The sequence below is a fragment of the Polyodon spathula genome, chromosome 4, assembly GCF_017654505.1.
Source record: "Polyodon spathula isolate WHYD16114869_AA chromosome 4, ASM1765450v1, whole genome shotgun sequence".
Classification (NCBI taxonomy): Eukaryota; Metazoa; Chordata; class Actinopteri; order Acipenseriformes; family Polyodontidae; genus Polyodon; species Polyodon spathula.
Genome location: NC_054537.1, coordinates 811,383 through 834,028, shown reverse-complemented (window position 1 = coordinate 834,028; position 22,646 = coordinate 811,383). Strand labels below are relative to the sequence as shown.

The following is a 22,646-nucleotide window of genomic DNA, read 5'->3' as shown; positions in this document are numbered from 1 at the left end:
TCAATGTTAAATTTTCACCAGGATTGATGGATCTGAACTCAATGGATTTTACTCTAGAGTCCACTGTGTGTAATTATTGTGATTATTTCCATTTGGGGGCAATAACTGGAATACAAGTTCAAACTAAATTAGCAGTTTTCAGTTCCCATGATAACTCAATGAAGTAACTATCCGCTACAGTGCACTGTTCACTGATGGGCCCCCCTCCAAGCAAACAGTCTGGACCAGCATTCCAGTCCACTACATCCATGCCCCACACTGTCCTGCGCATTTTCATTTTCAAACATTTATTTATCAGTTATTCAAATCAATGCATTTATACATTCATTTTTATATAAGAAACACTGCCAATGTAAAAAAATACAATTTTAAAAATCAAGTGGAAAAGTGTAATAGAGCTGAAACAATCTCCTCTCTCAGGACTTACAGCTCCCCCCCCCCCCCCCCCCGCAATTCATCTCTAGAAGCAGAGTGATGATCTAACTTGTCAATTCATCTCTAGTGCAGAAGCAGAGTGATGATCTAACTTGTCAATTCATCTCTAGTGCAGAAGCAGAGTGATGATCTAACTTGTCAATTCATCTCTAGTGCAGAAGCAGAGTGATGATCTAACTTGTCAATTCATCTCTAGTGCAGAAGCAGAGTGATGATCTAACTTGTCAATTCATCTCTAGTGCAGAAGCAGAGTGATGATCTAACTTGTCAATTCATCTCTAGTGCAGAAGCAGAGTGATGATCTAACTTGTCAATTCCTCTCTAGTGGAGAAGCAGAGTGATGATGTAACTTGTCAATTCATCTCTAAGTAAGCAGAATATTAAGTGTTTTGCAATATCGCTTCCAAAGTACAGTACTTGCTGATTGTGATGACACATTTAGACCTTGCTATGGTACTGGAATTCTCATATGATACAGGAATGCATAATAACATAAAACACAATGCAGAAGTAGCACATACAGATAGATAGATAGAGGGATGGAGTGTACATTCCTAACTGGAGGCTTTAGGACCCTGGGGGTAGGAGAGGTGCACTCCCTCTTGGTAAAGGTGGCTGTGCCGGGAGCGATTGAGACCAGCACGGAAGCTTCATTCATTTTAATTAATTAAAATAAATGGAAAGGTTGAAAACCTCCAGTTTAATGTTTACAACAAATAGAATCTTGCTTGAAGGATTATTTTTCTCCAAAGCTGAAGGAAATAAAGGCTAACTTCACTATAATGAACCCTTCTTACAACGATTTAAACCCTTCTTAACCCAATTTTTTGCTGTTTTGTCATTATTCTGATACAGAAAAATGCCAAGCCCTATTATAGCGAACACCTGATATAAGGAACATTTCTCCAGGTCCCATGAAGGGTTCGTTACAGTGAAGTTAGCCTGTATAACATCTTTTTTTTCGGGTGTTATCTTTACAAGCTGCTGTGTTGATTGCATGTGAGCGCAATACATGAAAACTCCCTGGTAAAGAACACACTTTAGACACTCCAACAGTATATATGACAGAGAGTTTAGACTTTTTTTTTTAACCGAGATATTCTCTGTATGCATTTTCTTCCTGCTGCAGTAGCTGAGTTTTTAATGTCTCAAATTTGGGGTTTGCAATGGGATCTATAAACTGTAATTATGTAGCCTTTCCACGAAGCACCTGAAGAGAGCCGGCAGACCACAGATTGAGAAGCGCTGCTCTAGACCACACTCCAGCAACAGCACACTTCATCTACGGTGCAAGCCCTGTATCGAAGCAGAGTTTCAAGCAGAATGAGCCTGATGAAGACTGGCTTTCCCTTCATGTCCATGGCTATGCTGTCCTCAGTGGCCTGGCTGCTCCGAATGCACAGGCACTGGCCCTGTATCTATGGGAGAGAGAGCGCCTTGGCCAGCCGGCCCCAGAACCAGGATGTGGTGCAGGGGTTGGTGTAGTCACAGAGCGTCAGGAACCGCAGGATGCTGGGGAACTTCTTTTTCATGGGCTTGTATTTGACTGGGATCAGGCGTTTCGAGCGGGCACCTGTCAAGACACAGAGTACAAACTGTTGTAACGTCTACAGCATGATGGAGTTAGCCACTGTATTAGGAGACAAACACTAAGATATCTATACAATATACAGTATATATCCACTGTTCATATGTTTCATAAATTAAGGTAAATTAACTTATCCAGCCATAACGAATACAAAATGGTTCAAATGCTCAAAATGAGTAATTTCTGTCCCCTCTGTTACAGCTGCAATGGGGCAGAATTAAAGGTGAGGTCTTTGTGTGCCATTCATTTTCTTTGGGAATGTGTAGCCTACACACACAGGGTTGACCCAGACCCGCTATTTACTGTGAGGGGTGTGTAATTCTCCACCTGCTTTACCTAATCAGTCTTATAAAACAAGTTGCTATTTTGACGCTGAGTGCGGCCGTGCTGAACATGCACATTACATGGTTTTTTGCGGTGGGTTTTCCGCTTTATAAATTCGGGCCTCTGTGCGGACTTTAACTGCCATGGATTGTTACTGAATTGTAAAGGTGAGGGGAGGATAACTTTTGTTTTGAAATGAAAAATATTAATGAATGGATTTGTTTATTACTTGCCGATAAATACTTCTACAAAAGCAAATACGAGTACATATGAGAAAGCTTTTAGTCTGGCTCATAACGTCTCACCTGGGCAGAGGCTCAAGGCAAATTTGGTCTGGAAATCACATGCGTCACTGTCAAGGTAATCGTCTGAAATGATCACCACCATCCGCTTACACCTACAAGACAGAAACATAATCCTGGCTGTTATTCTGCAAGGCCACATAAAACAGATCAGCGTCACACATTATCGAAGCAACTAAAAAACTGTATTAGACATGAAACCTACAAATAAGGGCATTTCAACAAGAGGAGAGCTCTCCTTTATAAAGCTCTGTCAAAAAGGAGAGAGCTATTTTAGAGCTGTGTGAAAGACAGGAGAGAGCTCTTTAGTGCTCTGTGAAAGACAGGATAGAGCTCTTTAGTGCTCTGTGAAAGACAGGATAGAGCTCTTTATAGTGCTCTGTGAAAGACAGGAGAGAGCTCACCTCTTTTCTATGAGTTCGCTGGTGATGCTCCACACACAGGTCCCAGGGAGCACGTCTCTGTCGAACACACAGAGCTTCAGCTTGCACTCCGTCTGCTCCAGCTGTCTGATCATCTCGTGCACAAAGTCGATATCCTTGTTGCAGTAGCAGATGAAAGCATCAAACAGCTCAGGCATGTGACCTGGGGACACATGAGTATCAGTGATAGAAAGGAATAGGAGATCGGCAAATCATTAAAAATCTAGTAAATTGCATCACAATCACATTAACAGATTTAAACACAAATGAGTGGGTGTAGTTACCATAGCATCAAAAGCCTGCAATTACATACATATTATGTACTTACACACACACACACACACACACACACACACACACATATATTATATTATATATATATATATTCATTCATTGATTGGAAAGGTTGAAACTAATGCTATTTGTCCTGCATGTTTTAGAAATTTAGCTCAAAGGCTTACTACTATTAGACCAAAGGTACCAAACACCTCCACAGAAACAGTCTATGTCTGCCTGATTAGATCCTGTTTTTTGATAGGTAAAGCGTAATTAGTAGTCACTACACATTTGAGAGTAAGTGGACAATGTTACAGCACATACAGTGACCTGAAGGTGCGGTGAACCCTTCTGCTTACCACACACAAACGCAGCTTGGATGTGCAAAAATATCTGTTCATTACATACTGTATATATAGTGTATACAGTATATAATGCCCTTCACCCCTCTCCAGCTCATACTACTTTCAGACCAGCTTCATCCCCCCACTGCCAGGCACAGGCAGCTGGTTCTGAACACTTACCCGAAGGGTCGTCATCGATAGTGATCCCGTTCATTTCCAGGGTCTTTGGCACACAGCTGTCCACCTCAGGGACCTGCACAGGCTGCTCTTGAAGCTGCTGCTTCTTGAGATACTTCCTGCAGTCTTCCTCTGTAAAGAGAAGAGCATTTCACTGCAGACACTGCTCCTCCAGTATATCCACACACACTGCACTGCTCCTCCAGTCCTGCTCAGTATATCCACACACACACTGCACTGCTCCTCCAGTATATCCACACACACACACTGCACTGCTCCTCCAGTATATCCACACACAGCACTGCTCCTCCAGTATATCCACACACACTGCACTGCTCCTCCAGTATATCCACACACACACTGCACTGCTCCTCCAGTATATCCACACACACTGCACTCCTCCTCCAGTATATCCACACACACTGCACTGCTCCTCCAGTATATCCACACACACTGCACTGCTCCTCCAGTATATCCACACACACTGCACTGCTCCTCCAGTATATCCACACACACACTGCACTGCTCCTCCAGTATATACACACACACACACACTGCACTGCTCCTCCAGTATATCCACACACACACTGCACTGCTCCTCCAGTATATCCACACACACACACTGCACTGCTCCTCCAGTATATCTGCACTGCTCCTCCAGTATACCCACACACACTATCCACACACACACACTGCACTGCTCCTCCAGTATATCCACACACACTGCACTGCTCCTCCAGTATATCCACACACACACTGCACTGCTCCTCCAGTATATCCACACACACACTGCTCCTCCAGCACTGCTCCTCCAGTATATCCACACACACTGCACTGCTCCTCCAGTATATCCACACACACTGCACTGCTCCTCCAGTATATCCACACACACACTGCACTGCTCCTCCAGTATATCCACACACACACTGCACTGCTCCTCCAGTATATCCACACACACACACTGCACTGCTCCTCCAGTATATCCACACACACTGCACTGCTCCTCCAGTATATCCACACACACACTGCACTGCTCCTCCAGTATATCCACACACACTGCACTGCTCCTCCAGTATATCCACACACACACACTGCACTGCTCCTCCAGTATATCCACACACACACTGCACTGCTCCTCCAGTATATCCACACACACACTGCACTGCTCCTCCAGTATATCCACACACACACTGCACTGCTCCTCCAGTATATCCACACACACTGCACTGCTCCTCCAGTATATCCACACACACACTCCTCCAGTATATCACACACACTGCACTGCTCCTCCAGTATATCCACACACACTGCACTGCTCCTCCAGTATATCCACACACTGCACTGCTCCTCCAGTATATCACACACACACACTGCACTGCTCCTCCAGTATATCCACACACACTGCACTGCTCCTCCAGTATATCCACACACACACTGCACTGCTCCTCCAGTATATCCACACACACACACACACTGCACTGCTCCTCCAGTATATCCACACACACTGCACTGCTCCTCCAGTATATCCACACACACTGCACTGCTCCTCCAGTATATCCACACACACACTGCACTGCTCCTCCAGTATATCCACACACACACTGCACTGCTCCTCCAGTATATCCACACACACACTGCACTGCTCCTCCAGTATATCCACACACACACTGCACTGCTCCTCCAGTATATCCACACACACACACTGCACTGCTCCTCCAGTATATCCACACACACTGCACTGCTCCTCCAGTATATCCACACACACACTGCACTGCTCCTCCAGTATATCCACACACACACTGCACTGCTCCTCCAGTATATCCACACACACTGCACTGCTCCTCCAGTATATCCACACACACACACTGCACTGCTCCTCCAGTATATCCACACACACACTGCTCCTGCACACACACTGCACTGCTCCTCCAGTATATCCACACACACACACTGCACTGCTCCTCCAGTATATCCACACACACTGCACTGCTCCTCCAGTATATCCACACACACACTGCACTGCTCCTCCAGTATATCCACACACACACCTGCCCTCCAGGCTATATCCATACCACACATGCATGCTCCAGTATATTCCATACAACACTGCACTGCCCCTGCCGAAGTATATCCCACACAAACGATCACTGCTCCTCCAGTATATCCACACACACACTGCACTGCACTGCTCCTCCAGTATATCCACACACACTGCACTGCTCCTCCAGTATATCCACACACACTGCACTGCTCCTCCAGTATATCCACACACACACTGCACTGCTCCTCCAGTATATCCACACACACTGCACTGCTCCTCCAGTATATCCACACACACACACACTGCACTGCTCCTCCAGTATATCCACACACACACACTGCACACTGCTCCTCCAGTATATCCACACACACTGCACTGCTCCTCCAGTATATCCACACACACACTGCACTGCTCCTCCAGTATATCCACACACACACACTGCACTGCTCCTCCAGTATATCCACACACACACACTGCACTGCTCCTCCAGTATATCCACACACACTGCACTGCTCCTCCAGTATATCCACACACACTGCACTGCTCCTCCAGTATATCCACACACACACTGCACTGCTCCTCCAGTCCAGTATATCCACACACACACACACACTGCACTGCTCCTCCAGTATATCCACACACACACTGCACTGCTCCTCCAGTATATCCACACACACACTGCACTGCTCCTCCAGTATATCCACACACACACTGCACTGCTCCTCCAGTATATCCACACACACTGCACTGCTCCTCCAGTATACCCACACACTGCACTGCTCCTCCAGTATACCACACACACTGCACTGCTCCTCCAGTATATCCACACACACTGCACTGCTCCTCCAGTATATCCACACACACACACTGCACTGCTCCTCCAGTATATCCTCCACACACACACTGCACTGCTCCTCCAGTATATCCACACACACACTGCACTGCTCCTCCTCCAGTATATCCACACACACTGCACTGCTCCTCCAGTATATATCACACACACACTGCACTGCTGCACTGCTCCTCCAGTATATCCACACACACACTGCACTGCTCCTCCAGTATATCCACACACACACTGCACTGCTCCTCCAGTATATCCACACACACTGCACTGCTCCTCCAGTATATCCACACACACTGCACTGCTCCTCCAGTATATCCACACACACTGCACTGCTCCTCCAGTATATCCACACACACACTGCACTGCTCCTCCAGTATATCCACACACACACTGCACTGCTCCTCCAGTATATCCACACACACTGCACTGCTCCTCCAGTATATCCACACACACACTGCACTGCTCCTCCAGTATATCCACACACACACACTGCACTGCTCCTCCAGTATATCCACACACACACTGCTCCTCCACACACACTGCACTGCTCCTCCAGTATATCCACACACACTGCACTGCTCCTCCAGTATATCACACTGCTCCTCCAGTATATCTCACACACTGCACTGCTCCTCCAGTATATCCACACACACTGCACTGCTCCTCCAGTATATCCACACACACTGCACTGCTCCTCCAGTATATCCACACACACACTGCACTGCACCTCCAGTATATCCACACACACACTGCACTGCTCCTCCAGTATATCCACACACTGCACTGCTCCTCCAGTATATCCTGCACTGCTCCTCCAGTATATCCACACACACACTGCACTGCTCCTCCAGTATATCCACACACACTGCACTGCTCCTCCAGTATATCCACACACACACACACACACACTGCACTGCTCCTCCAGTATATCCACACACACACACTGCACTGCTCCTCCAGTATATCCACACACACACTGCACTGCTCCTCCAGTATATCCACACACACACTGCACTGCTCCTCCAGTATATCCACACACACACTGCACTGCTCCTCCAGTATATCCACACACACACTGCACTGCTCCTCCAGTATATCCACACACACACACTGCACTGCTCCTCCAGTATATCCACACACACACTGCACTGCTCCTCCAGTATATCCACACACACACACTGCACTGCTCCTCCAGTATATCCCACACACACACACTGCACTGCTCCTCCAGTATATCCACACACTGCACTGCTCCCACAGTATATCCACACACACTGCACTGCTGCCTCCAGTATATCCACACACACTGCTCCTCCTGCACTGCTCCTCCAGTATATCCACACACACTGCACTGCTCCTCCAGTATACTCACTGCACTGCTCCTCCAGTATATCACACACACACTGCACTGCTCCTCCAGTATATCCACACACACACTGCACTGCTCCTCCAGTATATCCACACACACACACTGCACTGCTCCTCCAGTATATCCACACACACACTGCTCCTCCAGTATACTGCACTGCTCCTCCAGTATATCCACACACACTGCACTGCTCCTCCAGTATATCACACACACTGCACTGCTCCTCCAGTATACACACACACACTGCACTGCTCCTCCAGTATATCCACACACACTCACACACACACACATCTGCACTGCTCCTCCAGTATATCACACACACACTGCACTGCACCTCCAGTATATCCACACACACACACACTGCACTGCTCCTCCAGTATATCCACACACACACACTGCACTGCTCCTCCAGTATATACACACACACACTGCACTGCTCCTCCAGTATATCCACACACACACTGCACTGCTCCTCCAGTATATCCACACACACTGCACTGCTCCTCCAGTATATCCACACACAATGCACTGCTCCTCCAGTATATCCACACACACTGCACTGCTCCTCCAGTATATCCACACACACACTGCTCCTCCAGTGCACTGCTCCTCCAGTATATCCACACACACTGCACTGCACTGCACTCCTCCAGTATATCCACACACACATGCACTGCTCCTCCAGTATATCCACACACACTGCACTGCTCCTCCAGTATATCCACACACACACACTGCACTGCTCCTCCAGTATATCCACACACACTGCACTGCTCCTCCAGTATATCCACACACACACTGCTCCTCCAGTATATCCACACACACTGCACTGCTCCTCCAGTATATCCACACACACACTGCACTGCTCCTCCAGTATATCCACACACACACTGCACTGCTCCTCCAGTATATCCACACACACACTGCACTGCACTGCTCCTCCAGTATATCCACACACACACTGCACTGCTCCTCCAGTATATCCACACACACACTGCACTGCCTCCAGTATATCCACACACACACTGCACTGCTCCTCCAGTATATCCACACACACACACTGCACTGCTCCTCCAGTATATCCACACACTGCACTGCTCCTCCAGTATATCCACACACACTGCACTGCTCCTCCAGTACACACTGCACTGCTCCTCCAGTATATCCACACACACACTGCACTGCTCCTCCAGTATATCCACACACACACTGCACTGCTCCTCCAGTATATCCACACACACACTGCACTGCTCCTCCAGTATATCCACACACACTGCACTGCTCCTCCAGTATATCCACACACACTGCTCCTCCAGTATATCCACACACACACTGCACTGCTCCTCCAGTATATCCACACACACACTGCACTGCTCCTCCAGTATATCCACACACACACTGCACTGCTCCTCCAGTATATCCACACACACACTGCACTGCTCCTCCAGTATATCCACACACACACACTGCACTGCTCCTCCAGTATATCCACACACTGCACTGCACCTCCAGTATACCACACACACTGTAGTATCCACACACACACTGCACTGCTCCTCCAGTATACTCACACACACACTGCACTGCTCCTCCAGTATATCCACACACACTGCACTGCTCCTCCAGTATATCCACACACACTGCACTGCTCCTCCAGTATATCCACACACACTGCACTGCTCCTCCAGTATATCCACACACACACTGCACTGCTCCTCCAGTATATCCACACACACACTGCACTGCTCCTCCAGTATATCCACACACACACTGCACTGCTCCTCCAGTATATCCACACACACACACACTGCTCCTCCAGTATATATATCCACACACACTGCACTGCTCCTCCAGTATATCCACACACACACTGCACTGCTCCTCCAGTATATCCACACACACTGCACTGCTCCTCCAGTATATCCACACACACTGCACTGCTCCTCCAGTATACTCACACACACTGCTCCTCCAGTATACTCACACACTGCACTGCTCCTACAGTATATCCACACACACACTGCACTGCTCCTCCAGTATATCCACACACACACTGCACTGCTCCTCCAGTATATCCACACACACACTGCACTGCTCCTCCAGTATATCCACACACACTGCACTGCTCCTCCAGTATATCCACACACACACACTGCACTGCTCCTCCAGTATATATATCACACACACTGCACTGCTCCTCCAGTATATCCACACACACTGCACTGCTCCTCCAGTATATCCACACACACACACACACACACTGCACTGCTCCTCCAGTATATCCACACACTGCACTGCTCCTCCAGTATATCACACACTGCACTGCTCCTCCAGTATATCCACACACACTGCACTGCTCCTCCAGTATATCCACACACACACACACTGCACTGCTCCTCCAGTATATCCACACACTGCACTGCTCCTCCAGTATATCCACACACACACTGCACTGCTCCTCCAGTATATCCACACACACTGCACTGCTCCTCCAGTATATCCACACACACACTGCACTGCACACTGCACTGCCCTCCAGTATATCCACACACACTGCACTGCTCCTCCAGTATATCACACACACACTGCACTGCTCCTCCAGTATATCCACACACACACTGCACTGCTCCTCCAGTATATCCACACACACACTGCACTGCTCCTCCAGTATATCCACACACACACTGCACTGCTCCTCCAGTATATCCACACACACTGCACTGCTCCTCCAGTATATCCACACACACACTGCACTGCTCCTCCAGTATATCCACACACACACACTGCACTGCTCCTCCAGTATATCCACACACACACTGCACTGCTCCTCCAGTATATCCACACACACACTGCACTGCTCCTCCAGTATATCCACACACACTGCACTGCTCCTCCAGTATATCCACACACACACTGCACTGCTCCTCCAGTATATCCACACACACTGCACTGCTCCTCCAGTATATGCCACACACACACACTGCACCTGCAGTCCTCCACACACACACACACACTGCACTGCTCCTCCAGTATATCCACACACACACACACACTGCTAGTTCAAACATGGCATATCTGTGGAATTGTATTTGTGATTGAAGCATGGCACACCTGTGTAATTGTATTTGTAATTGAAGCATGGCACATCTGTGTAATTGTATTTGTAATTGCTATATAATTTGATTAACAGTTCAATTGCACACCTTTCCAAGCTTAATCATTCACAGTTCCACGTTGTGTTTTACATTAAGAGAACGTTCTTCTATTTTCAAATACTTTCAGTGACCTTGTTTGAGAAACATTCTAGGCTGTAGCATGCTTCTGTGTTGGTAACAGTGATTACTGCTTGATAGAATATGCATGTTAATGAGTGGAGCTATTTATGTTTCTTTATAGTGTGATTGTAATTATAACTGCAATTAAAGTAGAATCATTGTAACGGTAATTGAACAATAGCACTGTAACTGGAGTTGCCATTTCATCACACAATGCTCCTGTAATTGTAATTGAACAATAGCACTGTAACTGGAGTTGCCATTTCAGCACACAATGCTCCTGTAATTGTAATTGAACAATAGCACTGTAATTGGAGTTGCCATTTCAGCACACAATGCTCCTGTAATTGTAATTGAACAATAGCACTGTAACTGGAGTTGCCATTTCAGCACACAATGCTCCTGTAATTGTAATTGAACAATAGCACTGTAACTGGAGTTGCCATTTCATCACACAATGCTCCTGTAATTGTAATTGAACAATAGCACTGTAACTGGAGTTGCCATTTCAGCACACAATGCTGCTGTAATTGTAATTGCCCCGGGTCTGCTGGACGCTGCAATCAAACCCAGGCTGACCGGCACTACAAACCGCTATTTCAAGTGTTCTTCCCCCTGAGCTTCTGCAAAAGAGCCTCACTGTCACAGAAGGACCACACCACAGCTTCCTGTGGAGGATCTGAAACAGCTGAAAACTACATGAGAGGCCTGTTTCAATATTCGCATTGCAAAATAACCATGAGAAGTAACAGCAACACCACCATTAAAAAAATCGCCATTCGAAACTGCCACACTGCTGCACCCAGTATATTATTGAAATGATTCAGTAGCCAGGAGTTTGAGCAACCCGTTAAACATAGTGTCAATTCCTTCACAGCTGAATGCACAGCTCCTCAGAGTCAGGCTGCAGACACAGGTGACACTTACTCCAGTGCGATCAGTTCATTCAGAGCACACTTAGCAAGGGCCTGCATCCTCCTGGCAGCTGTTCACTTCAATAATATACCTGAGCAAGGGCAGTTGTGAAAGCCAGGACTGGCTGCAGGGCTGGTGGAAGTTTCTAGCAGGAAGTGGCAACACCCTCCTCTTCGTGGCTGTATGAACCATGTCTTTTTTCCTGTCTGAAGTGATCGAAACGAAATCTCTTTTTACTCCAACTTGCATCGCATCGTACAAAAAGCTGGAGTCAGGCAGGCCTGTGAGAGTATTAGCAGAGTGGTTAATCTGTTTCACCGCTGTTGTGTAATACTGGTTTATGTGTCTGTTAGTCAGGGGCGCTCCTTTGGAAGCAGCAGCACGGAGAAGAGCAATGTTTGCATTGTTTTAATTGTGAAAGTACAGCCTCTCGGCTGTACCTCTGGCCTTTCACTGGTACAATTCAAGAGAGCAGACGTCTCCTTTTGATGAGGAGGCATTGTAGGATTAGGAACTCACACCGAGGCCTGGGTTTAATAACTATCCTTGTTAGGTATATTATTCAATAGGACTTCCCAGGACACTAAACGCCAGAACCAAACTGTGCGCAAGTCAGCTAAATCAGGATACGATATTAATGTCAGTTCTATAGTAGTAATATTATCAGTGTTTCTATAGGATTTATATATAGTTCAGAGGTGTATTTTAGTGAAAGGATTGATAAGTACTTACCAATAAGCCCTTGCAGGTCAGATATAACATCGACTCGCTCCACCGCTATGAGCATCTCCAGCAGCCTCCCCACGGTGGCCTGCGCGCTCGTCCCTTGCCAGTTCTCCAGTATCATTTTTGTGGGATTCTGGTGCTGTTCGTAGTTTTTGATTTCCAGGTACTCGAATCCCATTGCCTCTGCCAGGGCAGTCCAGTCTGCGGCGGACACATGCTTCGGATTCAAATAAAGAGAAAGCTTCTTTCTAACAGTAAAATTCAGCGCCGTCAAAGGAATGCTGTCAAAGTCGATAGCTGAGCTGCGACACGACCCAGCCATTATGAGTAACAAAACCACGTATATTAGAACAACAGTACAAAAAAACAATGTAAATAAAACCAAAACGTCACACTACACGAACTTTCTCAGCCTTGGGAAATCCTGAAACTGTTGTCCACACGCTGTGTTTTTTTGTTTTCCTATCACGACAATATATTGAAGGTTACCGGTGCACATCAGAGCTCAGTTTTGTCTGCACCTGAGGTTTCCTGCAGTTTTCTTTCTTTTTCTTACGCGTTTCCTGCGCATGCATTGACCCCGCTATTGTGGTGTGCTAACTCAATACAGCACGGTCATCAAGAAACAAGTTCTTGGAAAGTGAAAAATTAGTTTTAGAAAAAAGCCCAGGTGATGCCGGTCACGCACTGAACACTATATAAAATAATAATAAAATTAAAAAAAAACTCTAAAAACGACGTATTATCAATCAGTTTCCTCGTATGACGCTCTCCAATCTCATTTACTGGAAACTGTTCCCTACAACCAAAGAATGGGGAACTAGGCGAGGTAGCACGTCACAGACTGGGCCGAGCTTCTTGCCACTGGCTAAACGCTGGCAGCGAAACAAGCGCAATGTTTCCACGGAGTTTTGTCAGATTCCTTGCTGGACACAGTAAAAACGGGCTTGACGGAGGTCACCAGGCATCCCAGTTTTCACTTCCATTCAGCCTTATTTTTTTTTTGGTCCCGGTCGGAAACAGTAGAATATGTAAATCGTCTGGTTTTTTGTTTTGTTTTAAAGTACAGAACTGTATCTGTGTGCTCTGCAAGTTAACAGTCATATATTAGGCAGTGTTTGCGCCATTCAGAAATACATAATCAGTTGTATGGATTATTTGTTTAATAATTCTGGTTGTGTATATTACATGGTAATAGAGAGCCGTTTTTTCGAAAGGCTTTTTGTACATTTAACACGTTTTGATTAGACGACAGTAGAAAGAATACAATGCGCTGTTATTATGATCTGAAAATAAACACACCCGTTGTTTTAAGCTTGAAAACTGTCCACAATAAATATTCAACAAACATATTCATTCACAGTTCAAATTATTTAAAATACAGAACGCATCTCGATTTAATTACCAATAATAATAATAATAATAATAATAATAATAATAATAATAATAATAATAATAACATTGCATGGGTTGATTGTGGAAGTTAACTGTTAAGTGTTTCTCATTATATAGGCCTGTTCATTGTCCGTTACTAACACTTACACCTTACATATAAATCCCACACTAGTGTATGGGTGTTAGCACTCTAGCAAGGTGGAGGTTTATTCTAGAGATGCAACCCTCCTCTATATATCACTGTGGCAGAGCAAAGCTCTGCCCTTTTTTAAATTGGCAGGGATGGGGTTCATTTCCCCTACCTGCCTGGGTTTATTATGTTCAGGTGGCTAGTGTTGATTAGTTGATTAGATGATTAGTTTAATTAACGATCAATCAGCACCCAGCCGCCTGACATAAAAGGAGGCCTCTGGTTCCTCATTGAGAGGAGCAGGAGCAGGAGCAGGAGCAGGAGCAGGAGCAGCAGGAGCAGGAGCAGGAGCAGGAGCAGGAGCAGGAGCAGGAGCAGGAGCAGGAGCAGGATGTTTGTGATTTTGATCCAGTGAAGGCATTGCCCAGCCTGGAAACCTTAATTTTGTATATTTTGTTGTCTTTCTTTTTGTGTTTAAAGATTTTTATTTTGCCCTTGTGCATGTTTATTTTGTGTTATTTATAATAAAATTAGTATTTTTTTTTTTTAACTGCAGTCTGTCTCTGGGCCTCTATCCACTTGCCAGCCTGCCACAATCACCTTGAAAGATGACATTCCCCAAACTGTTAAAATGAAAAACTCTCCTTTAAGAAGTTAGTCCCTTCACTGAAAACACACATAGTATAATCTTTAGGAAGTGAGATGAACATTGCAGTATAACAAGGATTTAATACAGGTGCTATTCAATTCAACTTCCAAAGGTCAAGACACTAGTGATGGCACATCCGATACACCCTCTTATGAATGTTACCACATAACAAGTGGGAAATGATTTATGTGGTTCTATCCATAGTGCACAGTTCAGTATGCTAATGTGATGTAAACACAATATAAGTAAATATTCTTTTTATTCACAAAGTGGAAATTCAGTCGTTCTAGATAAACACCAATCACAACATGCTTTAGTACAAATATTTATTGGGAATAAGCAGAGTATGCAAAATTACACGTAACAATGTTATATATGCGCATGCATTTGGCATCAAACCTAACTTGATTTGAGGACTTGAAAGTGTTGAATTTAAATCAAAGGAAGTAATGTTAAACTTTACAATGCATTAGTAAGACCTCATCTAGAATATTGTGTTCAGTTCTGGTCACCTCGCTATAAAAAGGATATTGCTGCTCTAGAAAGAGTGCAAAGAAGAGCGACCAGAATTATTCCAGGCTTAAAAGGCATGTCATATGCAGACAGGCTAAAAGAATTGAATCTGTTCAGTCTTGAACAAAGAAGACTACGTGGCGACCTAATTCAAGCATTCAAAATTCTAAAAGGTATTGACAGTGTCGACCCAAGGGACTTTTTCGACCTGAAAAAAGTGACAAGGACCAGGGGTCACAAATGGAGATAAAGGGGCAGTCAGAACAAAAAATAGAAGGCAATTTTTTCCACAGTGAATTGTCAGGGTCTGGAATCAACTCCCCAGTAATGTTGTTGAAGCTGACACCCTGGGATCCTTCAAGAAGTTGGTTGATGAGATTCTAGGATCAATAAGCTACTAACAACCAAACGAGCAAGATGGGCCGAATGGCCTCCTCTTGTTTGTAATTTTTCTTATGTTCTTACAATACAGCAAACGCGCTGTCTCATTTTACACATCTGACTTCCTCAAACACACTGCCTGATGTTTCACCACACTGTCATAAAAGTGACGTAACAGGTGCATAACTAAACAGTGCAAACACAACAAAGAAAACCTGGCAGACAGTGATTACATCAGCTGAGAGTTAACCCTCAAGCTTCTGAATAACATTACACCCCACCCTTAGACCATCACTTCTGATAACAATGGCTCTTTGTTGATCTCGTATTGGGCTATACCCTATCGTATTGTCCTACTGAACTTTCTGGTAGCACAGCTGTAAAATGCACCAGACACACCCTGTCTTCAAGCTTGTAAAAACCTTGTATGCATGTCTACTATAACTCCATTTGTGTTAACAGTCTTTTCTAGGCTCTTCCTCTGTATACATTGATTAAAATATCTAGAGCTGATCATCAACCTGAATCTTGAGTCTCTTTGGATAGCGGAAAATAAATCCATTACAGATGCAATAGATATGATTTTAAGGAGCACATGCAGTGTGTGTGAAGAACCGCGCACAAGGATTTAAGCAGATACTAACAAGTTTCCTTTATTAATTTTAATAATCACAAGTCTTACTTTTATAGCTTAATCATGACCATTATACAATATAACAAGGTCACGGGTTATTAACACAAATGAAGCAACAATTAGTTATTAGTTCCCAGTCTGTGGAAGAAAGCAGTGGACACAAGCGCTGGTGTGTGTTCTTGGAGAATACAATACAATACCTTTGCATGCAAAGCTAATTGCTAGCTTATCCCTGTGTGTTAGCAATGCCTTGACCAGACAGCTGTTACATGACCACCTCAGCGGAGGTCAGTTTTTTTGACACTTTCTCAGCCAATAAAACATTCTTTCCCTGATAGCAGTCAGATAACAGCATTCTTTGCACAGCTACACTCATAGTTCTGTACTTAAACTCTTGCCTAACAATGTTGTTGAGGCTGAATCACTTGGATCATTTAAGATCCAGGCACAACAAGCCTACAGAACAAGTCTTGGCATTCACCATTGCATTCAGTCATTTTGCATTGGTAATAATAAGTAGTATGATTAGTAGATTCACGTGACAAATGCATAAGGGAGGCAGCACCTGTGTTGAAAACTAGAAGAAAATGGGTGGCAAAAAAAACTGTGGACGATGCTAAGGCTGCCCTTCGAATCGGAGATATTATGGGGCAAGTTCAGCATGGAAAAGGAGGTTTTGGTCTCAGTTCAGCTCCTCCTACATGGCACAAGGCAACCCCAGCTCAGCGGAGGAAGCTGGTAGTCAACGAGGTGCATAAGCAGGAGGAGAGGATCAGATGTGTAAAGGCAGTTTCCCAGGCCAAGCAGGGAGAATGGATGAGATGGGAAAGTGTGTAACAACGCAAGATCGACTGGCAAGACCTATGATAATGGAACAGAGCAGGATCAGTTTCCTCATCAGATCTACATATGATGTTCTACCATCACCACAGAACCTAAACCTCTGGGTGAGTGAGGATCCCTCTTGTCCTATGTGTTCAACACCTGCAACATTAAGGAACATTTTGACAGTATGTAAGGTAGGTCTTAGCCAAGGATGGTTTGACCATGACCAGGTGCTGCGATGTTTGGCCTTAGCATTGGAAGACAAGCGTAACCTGACCAATAAGTTGTCACCAGTTCCATCAAAGCATTACACACAAAAGACAATATTCCTCCATCCAGGAGAGCAACCATCAAGAAAAGATGTAAAACCAAGCCTCGCCCAGGACAACTGGGAGCTGCTAGAGACTGGAAGATGCTGGCAGATGTTGGTCAGCGGCTTATTTTTCCACCTGAGATTGCCACCACTAACCTTCGACCAGACATTGTCTTGTGGTCTGGATAAGCACGCCTTGTTCATCTGGTAGAGTTAACAGTGCCATGGGAGGATGCTGTGGATGAGGCGTATGAGAGGAAGAAACTTCGGTATGCTCAACTAGCTGCTGAAGCGGAACAGCGAGGATGGAGAGTCCGAGTTTACCCAGTGGAGGTGGATTGTCGTGGATTTGTGGCACACTCTACAACCCGGTTTCTCAGAGATGTTGGGTTCAGTGGCCAGGAGTTGCGTCGCACAGTGAAGAGCTTATCTGAAGCAGCAGAAAGAAGCAGCAACTGGCTGTGGTTGAGACAGAAAGATTCTTGATGGGGATCTCAAGCACAATAGAAAGAAAACAACGCTGATGTATGTGTAAGTAAGCTGGGCTGAGTTGAGTGGGGGACGGGGGGTTGATGCTGGGACGCCAGAATCACTGTCGAGCCCTCTTGAGGTGTTGTGGCCTAGTTGACGAAACACAGAGGACAGAAGGTGCCCACTTGAAAACCCCAAAGATGTTTCCTAATTAGCTCAATCCAAACGGTTGTCATGCTGATGCTCTGGGGAGACCACACTGTGGTTGACCCCCGGAGCCAGCATCGCAGCCATTGTGTGTGCTGATGCGCTGGGGAGGCAAAATAAGCTGATCCCTGGAGCCAGCATTACATTTCAGCCATCAACACCAGGCAAAAGGAGATCTACATCAACAGATGGAAAGAAACGCAATGGATGGCGATGCTGATGGATCACATTAGTTTACTGTAAAGCTACGTCTTAGTTGATGCTTATCTTGGCGAGAGCCGAGTTCAATTCAGCATGGTTTTAACGTCCTCTCTCATGTAATGGAAATCAAATAATCAGCCATCTCTAGTCTGACATTAGAGTGATCAATCTGATTTCAGGTAATATACACAGTAAATTTGACAGGAGGCTGTTTAGTTTGTCATGCTCAGGACTTCCATTCAATCATCACCTAAATGCAGTTGCACTATCCACTATCATCCTTAAACTGAATACACTGTACACTATCACTCGTTAACTACATACACTGTCCACTGTGGCAGTGTGTTCTCACTGTATCCTATGCTCATGGCAGTGTCTTCTCACTGTATCCTGTGCTCATGGCGGTGTGTGTTCACTGTATCCTGTGCTCATGGCGGTGTGTTCTCACTGTATCCTGTGCTCATGGCAGTGTGTTCTCACTGTATCCTGTGCTCATGGCAGTGTGTGCTCACTGTATCCTGTGCTCATGGCAGTGTGTTCTCACTGTATCCTGTGCTCATGGCAGTGTGTTCTCACTGTATCCTGTGCTCATGGCAGTATGTTCTCATTGTATCCTGTGCTCATGGCAGTGTGTTCTCACTGTATCCTGTGCTCATGGCAGTGTGTTCTCACTGTATCCTGTGCTCATGGCAGTATGTTCTCACTGTATCCTGTGCTCATGGCAGTATGTTCTCACTGTATCCTGTGCTCATGGCAGTGTGTGCTCACTGTATCCTGTGCTCATGGCAGTGTGTTCTCACTGTATCCTGTGCTCATGGCAGTGTGTTCTCACTGTATCCTGTGCTCATGGCAGTGTGTTCTCACTGTATCCTGTGCTCATGGCAGTGTGTTCTCACTGTATCCTGTGCTCATGGCAGTGTGTTCTCACTGTATCCTGTGCTCATGGCAGTATGTTCTCACTGTATCCTGTGCTCATGGCAGTGTGTGCTCACTGTATCCTGTGCTCATGGCGGTGTGTTCTCACTGTATCCTGTGCTCATGGCGGTGTGTGCTCACTGTATCCTGTGCTCATGGCGGTGTGTGTTCACTGTATCCTGTGCTCATGGCGGTGTGTTCTCACTGTATCCTGTGCTCATGGCAGTATGTTCTCACTGTATCCTGTGCTCATGGCAGTGTGTTCTCACTGTATCCTGTGCTCATGGCAGTATGTTCTCACTGTATCCTGTGCTCATGGCAGTGTGTGCTCACTGTATCCTGTGCTCATGGCAGTGTGTTCTCACTGTATCCTGTGCTCATGGCATCTAATATATTCAGACTCATACATTATAGTGTGATAATATATTCAGACTCATACATTATAGTGTGATAATATATTCAGACTCATACATTATTGTGTGATAATATATTCAGACTCATACATTATTGTGTGATAATATATTCAGACTCATACATTATTGTGTGATAATATATTCAGACTCATACATTATTGTGTGATAATATATTCAGACTCATACATTATTGTGTGATAATATATTCAGACTCATACATTATTGTGTGATAATATATTCAGACTCATACATTATTGTGTGATAATATATTCAGACTCGTACATTATTGTGTGATAATATATTCAGACTCGTACATTATTGTGTGATAATATATTCAGACTCGTACATTATTGTGTGATAATATATTCAGACTCGTACATTATTGTGTGATAATATATTCAGACTCATACATTATTGTGTGATAATATATTCAGACTCATACATTATTGTGTGATAATATATTCAGACTCATACATTATTGTGTGATAATATATTCAGACTCATACATTATTGTGTGATAATATATTCAGACTCATACATTATTGTGTGATAATATATTCAGACTCTTACATTATTGTGTGATAATATATTCAGACTCATACATTATTGTGTGATAATATATTCAGACTCATACATTATTGTGTGATAATATATTCAGACTCATACATTATTCAATTAATAGCTACCCCTGAGGAGCATCCTGAGTCGGGTCTTGAATCCTATTTTGTTCTTGTTTGTTTTTGTTTTGCTTAGATCTTCTCTTTGACATTTATATTCACTTCATATTGTAAGAAACTGAATGACTCTATACTATTGCAGTTAGTAGATAACCCAGCAGGGTAACCAGTGGAGCGTTACCACACTGCCCGCTGCACACCATTGTATACCTTGTTTATACAGTCACTTACATGAGCTCACATGCCCTCAGCTGGAGCTCACATGCCAACAGTGCTGTGGTTTAGCCTGTAGTAGCCAGAGGGCGCTAGAGACTTATTGCAGATAAATAACGTATTGCTTTTCTCAAGCTTCTCAGTCCTTACACTTCTTCTATAGCTCAGGGTTACACCATTACACTAATCAGAGCTCAGTGTTACACCATTACACTAATCAGAGCTCAGGGTTACACCATTACACTAATCAGAGCTCAGTGTTACACCATTACACTAATCAGAGCTCAGTGTTACACCATTACACTAATCAGAGCTCCGTGTTACACCATTACACTAATCAGAGCTCAGTGTTACACCATTACACTAATCAGAGCTCAGTGTTACACCATTACACTAATCAGAGCTCAGTGTTACACCATTACACTAATCAGAGCTCAGTGTTACACCATTACACTAATCAGAGCTCAGTGTTACACCATTACACTAATCAGAGCTCAGTGTTACACCATTACACTAATCAGAGCTCAGGGTTACACCATTACACTAATCAGAGCTCAGTGTTACACCATTACACTAATCAGAGCTCAGTGTTACACCATTACACTAATCAGAGCTCTGTGTTACACCATTACACTAATCAGAGCTCAGTGTTACACCATTACACTAATCAGAGCTCAGTGTTACACCATTACACTAATCAGAGCTCAGTGTTACACCATTACACTAATCAGAGCTCAGTGTTACACCATTACACTAATCAGAGCTCAGTGTTACACCATTACACTAATCAGAGCTCAGTGTTACACCATTACACTAATCAGAGCTCAGTGTTACACCATTACACTAATCAGAGCTCAGGGTTACACCATTACACTAATCAGAGCTCAGTGTTACACCATTACACTAATCAGAGCTCAGTGTTACACCATTACACTAATCAGAGCTCAGTGTTACACCATTACACTAATCAGGGCTCAGGGTTACACCATTACACTAATCAGAGCTCAGTGTTACACCATTACACTAATCAGAGCTCAGTGTTACACCATTACACTAATCAGAGCTCAGTGTTACACCATTACACTAATCAGAGCTCAGTGTTACACCATTACACTGTGAGGGGAAGAGCTACAGGAAGCATCTCCTCAGCCCTGCTCTGACGTTGTCACTGTGTCAGTTCACGGTACGTTATTTCAATGTGCCTATTTATAGGAAGGATTTTATCTCAAATAAACACACGCTTTCTTTTTGTCTTATTACTTGCAGCTGAAATAACATTTAGGATGTAAATAAGCTAGGTGTTAACCACGGCCTTGTTCGTGCATGCCGTTTAGTTACCCAGGAATCGGCTACTTCTCTTCCAGACCGTTTATTTGCAGCTGCCCGTCGCGTGACTTACGGAAGAACGTTTACAAGACTAGGTCGTCCCCGTCAGAAAGGTTGAAGTGTACTCGAACGGGAAATTCCGTTGCCAAAGGACCTGTGCGCATGCTGAACACTGTAGTGTGTAGAAACACTGCCGCAAGAGAGGAGAGAGAGAGAGAGGAGAGAGAGAGAGAGTGAGAGAGAGAGAGAGAGAGAGACTCAGTGTTACACCATTACACTAATCAGAGCTCAGTGTTACACCATTACACTAATCAGAGCTCAGTGTTACACCATTACACTAAT

At 44.7% G+C, this 22,646-nt stretch overlaps 1 protein-coding gene across 1 annotated transcript; it reads right to left on the bottom strand.

Annotated features, from left to right (window-relative positions):
- Positions 1 to 468: 468 nt before the first annotated feature.
- myd88 (MYD88 innate immune signal transduction adaptor) lies at positions 469 to 13,849 on the bottom strand. Its single transcript, XM_041246814.1, has 5 exons — positions 13,048 to 13,849; positions 3,872 to 4,000; positions 3,054 to 3,234; positions 2,653 to 2,744; positions 469 to 2,008 (listed from the first exon to the last, which is right to left on the bottom strand). Exons 1-5 carry the CDS (start codon positions 13,361 to 13,363, stop codon positions 1,854 to 1,856), a joined length of 873 nt encoding a protein of 290 aa, XP_041102748.1. The 5' UTR covers positions 13,364 to 13,849; the 3' UTR covers positions 469 to 1,853.
- Between the last annotated feature and the right edge of the window lie 8,797 nt (positions 13,850 to 22,646).